Source organism: Rosa rugosa, chromosome 1 (assembly GCF_958449725.1).
Source record: "Rosa rugosa chromosome 1, drRosRugo1.1, whole genome shotgun sequence".
In the NCBI taxonomy this organism is placed as follows: Eukaryota; Viridiplantae; Streptophyta; class Magnoliopsida; order Rosales; family Rosaceae; genus Rosa; species Rosa rugosa.
In genome coordinates this window covers 25,776,857-25,780,543 of record NC_084820.1, presented here as the reverse complement: position 1 = coordinate 25,780,543, position 3,687 = coordinate 25,776,857, and the positions used below count along the sequence as shown (strand labels likewise).

Genomic DNA, 3,687 nt, shown 5'->3' with positions numbered 1-3,687 from the left:
TGCACACCTTGGAACTTGAACGCACCATTGACAAACCTGTTTTCAGCAAATCCCATAAATGACTCTGGTAGAGGGAGACGCACCTGCTCCTCTTCCTCAGACTGCTTGCATGGTGAGCCGACCTGACAGACACCTTGGGTATGGTAAATGAGGTTACACTTCCTGCACTTACCAATCAGATTTTCGAAGAAGAATTCGATCTCTGCTACAACACCAGGAGCAAGTTTGAGAGTCATCTTGTTGAGGAAGGGTTTAGAGATATCGTGTGCAACTCGTACCCTAATCTTTCCAGTGTGATCGAATAGCTTTTGATCGATTTCCTGGTATGTGCCCGCCATAGAGGCCACGTTCATGATGGTCCTCTTCTCTTCCAGGGCTGGTGGGATGTTGGTGATTTTTACCCAGAAGTATAGGGTTTCCAACTGTATCGACTGAGGCGCGGCAAGACCATCGTAGGTTTGCATGATCACCGGCGCCTTGTTGAAATACCACGGCCCGCCTCGCAGCACCTTGTTTCGATCCTTCCTCTGGTCAAAGGAGAAGATATATCTGTTAGAAGGCCGATCTTGGACCCTGACTGATCCATCCAGTACCCAGATTCTTCGAAAATGGCGTTGCAGATCGGCACTGTTGTACGGTTTCCTCGTCAAAGGACGCGCTAACAAGAAGGCCTGAGATCCCCGAGTCGTGGATCCTCCAGCCATGTGGGAGATATCGATAACATCGCCTCCGGCCAGAGCCAGAGAGGCAGCAAAGTTGGCTGTGACATCCTCAATGGAGGCCATGAGGTTGTTGGAGGAGGGCGTCGCAAGCTCGACGCTAGGGTTTCTGTGTTTTGAGAGCGCGGCAGGGAGGCAGCGCATTAGGTTTTTTTTTTGACTGGCTTCATGCATTACCTAGCATGCATGTATATGTATACATAAACCAGCATATATATAAATACCAGAAGCCTATAGCTAGCATCTTCATCAACTTCTTCCACCAACATCATTTCTACTTCATTCCGTAATTTAATCCCTCCTACCCATAGGCCTTTATTATTGACTCTTCCTCTCACAGCTCCCTCATAGACATAAAAGATATTAAGCAAAATGATTCAGCTTACAAGGTGTTTTGCCACGGTTGTATTCCTTTTTCTTACAATAATACACCAATCGTCTGCTGCTGACGAGACTACAATAACTTCTTACAATGTCCTGAGCTTTGGAGCTAAGCGTAACGGTGTAACGGATTCCACCCAAGCTTTTCTTGATGCTTGGGCTGCTGCCTGTGGAGCCTCCGCGGATTCATCTGAGATATATATACCGAAGGGGAGGTATTTGCTTGGCGCTATTGCCTTTAAAGGTGACTGCAAAAGCTCACATGTCACTTTTCGGATTGATGGAACACTAGTGGCTTCGCCTGATTACCGAGTACTAGGCCAAGCTAACAACTGGTTCAGTTTTGAAGGAGTTACTGGGGTAAACATTGTCGGAGGAGCACTTGATGCTAAGGGTTCCGCCTTGTGGGCTTGCAAATTAAGTACGGAAACCACCAGCTGTCCTAATGGAGCCACGGTTAGTATCTATTGTACTTCAAGTAGTTCATCGTATCTCTACTAACCTTTTAATGATGATATTGAAGCTAACTAAATTAGTGTACATATATTGCAGACTTTGAGTTTTACAAACTCAAAAGACATTAGAGTTGAAGGACTAATGTCATTGAACAGCCAAATGTTTCACATTGTGATAAATGGCTGCCAGGATGTACTCATTCAAGGCGTCAAAATTATTGCTGCTGGCAATAGCCCTAACACCGACGGCATTCATGTCCAATTTTCCAAAAATGTTGCAATCTTCGACACCTCCATCAAAACTGGGGACGACTGTGTCTCTATTGGCCCTGGGACCAAGGACTTGTGGATGGAACGCATATCATGCGGACCTGGCCACGGCATTAGGTAAGTCAAAGTTCGTATTTGAATTATCGAATGACTTTCCGAGAGTGTGTAATTGTAACTCGTTAATGTTTGCTAATGCATGCGTATTTGTGGTGATTAATTACAGCATAGGGAGCCTGGCCAAAGACTTGGAAGAGGAAGGAGTACAAAACGTAACAGTTAAAAATGCAATTTTTAAGGGTACAACAAATGGGCTGAGGATCAAATCTTGGGCAAGACCTAGCACCGGATTTGTCCAAGGTGTTCGATTCCTTGATGTCGTAATGCTTAATGTCCAAAATCCCATCGTAATTGACCAGAATTACTGCCCACACAACCTCAACTGTCCTGGTCAGGTAAGAAAGTAATCTAACTAATCCAATTCATTAAATCCTCCATGTTTAAATTTGCTAAAAGTTCAACAATATTGCCATATATCTTGTTTCTATAGGTATCTGGTGTCAAAGTCAGCGATGTACTGTACCAGAACATTCGAGGCACATCGACAACAGCAGTTGCAGTAAAATTTGATTGCAGTGCAACAAATCCATGCAGTGGGATAAGACTCGAAAATGTGAATTTGACTTGCCGGAAGCAAGTAGTGCAATCATACTGTATGAATGTAAATGGAAAGAGTGTTGGCACTATTCAACCAAGCAGTTGTTTGTAATATTCAAAAACAAGTCAGGCATGTACATAGCTGTGCACATGAATACTGCAACGGATTAGAGGGGGCTTCTTCAATTCTAGTATGTTGTGTAGAGTTAAACATTGCCAGAGATAAAATGTACATCAATTGTGTAATTCTTTGTTTAAAGAAATTGTGTACTTATATACAAAAACAACGATAATAGTACTTGAATCTATGTTTCAGATAAATGGGGACATTATAGCATTTACCTTTTGTTTTATCAATGAGAACTAGATGAGATCATGAGAGGATATATTCTCTGTTATTTAGGGTTTGTGCAATACTTTGAGGGTCCAACTCCCCAGCTTAATTGGATTCAGAGCTTGAAATATATAAAATGTGTGTTTGTATGTATAAAATAGGAAATAGAAACTTGAATCTAATGTCAAGAGATCGACTAGCTATTGGTTTGGTTCTATGCATAAAGTTTTTTTTTTTTTTTTGAGAAGAGTTCTATGCATAAAGTTGAATGAATTATTATCGAAGTTATTCTCGAATGGCCCCATGTCTTTTGGTCTTTGCCTTGCAAGAGCTACTCTGTTTCTTACATGATGGTCATCAAACGTGTTGAGTGCGCAAATGGATCAAACTCGATCGGAAGAAAAAAGAAAAAGAACGCTATTTGTGGTCCGGTCACCATGCCATGTATGCGGGCTTCTTCCAAACTGCACAAGTGAAGCATCTCTTTCACAAAGTCGGTCTTGACCTGGAAGACTAGGCCTAGGCTTATGGTCTCCAACATAATGAGCCTCAAATTTGTATACATAAAAATGAATATACTGTTTGCCGACAAACATCCTCCTATAAAAATAATAACAAGTACCTCTACGAACGAAGATCGATTTGTTGCAAAAAAAAAAAAAAAAAAAAAAAAAAAAAACTTTGTATAGAGGTTGGTGTCTCTAGAAAAATGCGATATGATATATTGAGTGGTTCTAATCGGATCTCTAAATATTGGGTGGTTCAAGAACAACTTTGTTAGTTTATTGTATTTTCTAGCAATTTACTTGTTTTTATATTGGCTTGCTATAGCAGCATGGATTTATATTTTCTCTTTGCTCTAGAGGTTGATGTT

General features: G+C 41.3%; 1 protein-coding gene across 1 annotated transcript; it reads left to right on the top strand.

Annotated features, from left to right (window-relative positions):
• Positions 1 to 1,091: 1,091 nt before the first annotated feature.
• On the top strand, positions 1,092 to 2,591 carry LOC133725175 (polygalacturonase-like). Its single transcript, XM_062152314.1, has 4 exons — positions 1,092 to 1,556; positions 1,653 to 1,942; positions 2,049 to 2,277; positions 2,373 to 2,591. Exons 1-4 carry the CDS (start codon positions 1,092 to 1,094, stop codon positions 2,589 to 2,591), a joined length of 1,203 nt encoding a protein of 400 aa, XP_062008298.1.
• Positions 2,592 to 3,687: the final 1,096 nt, after the last annotated feature.

Coding starts and splice junctions, on each gene's coding strand:
- LOC133725175 (XM_062152314.1), top strand. CDS start 1,092: ATGATTCAGCTTACAAGGTGTTTTGCCACGGTTGTATTCCTTTTTCTT. Junction 1,943..2,048: donor GGACCTGGCCACGGCATTAG/GTAAGTCAAAGT, acceptor GATTAATTACAG/CATAGGGAGCCTGGCCAAAG. Junction 2,278..2,372: donor ACCTCAACTGTCCTGGTCAG/GTAAGAAAGTAA, acceptor TTGTTTCTATAG/GTATCTGGTGTCAAAGTCAG.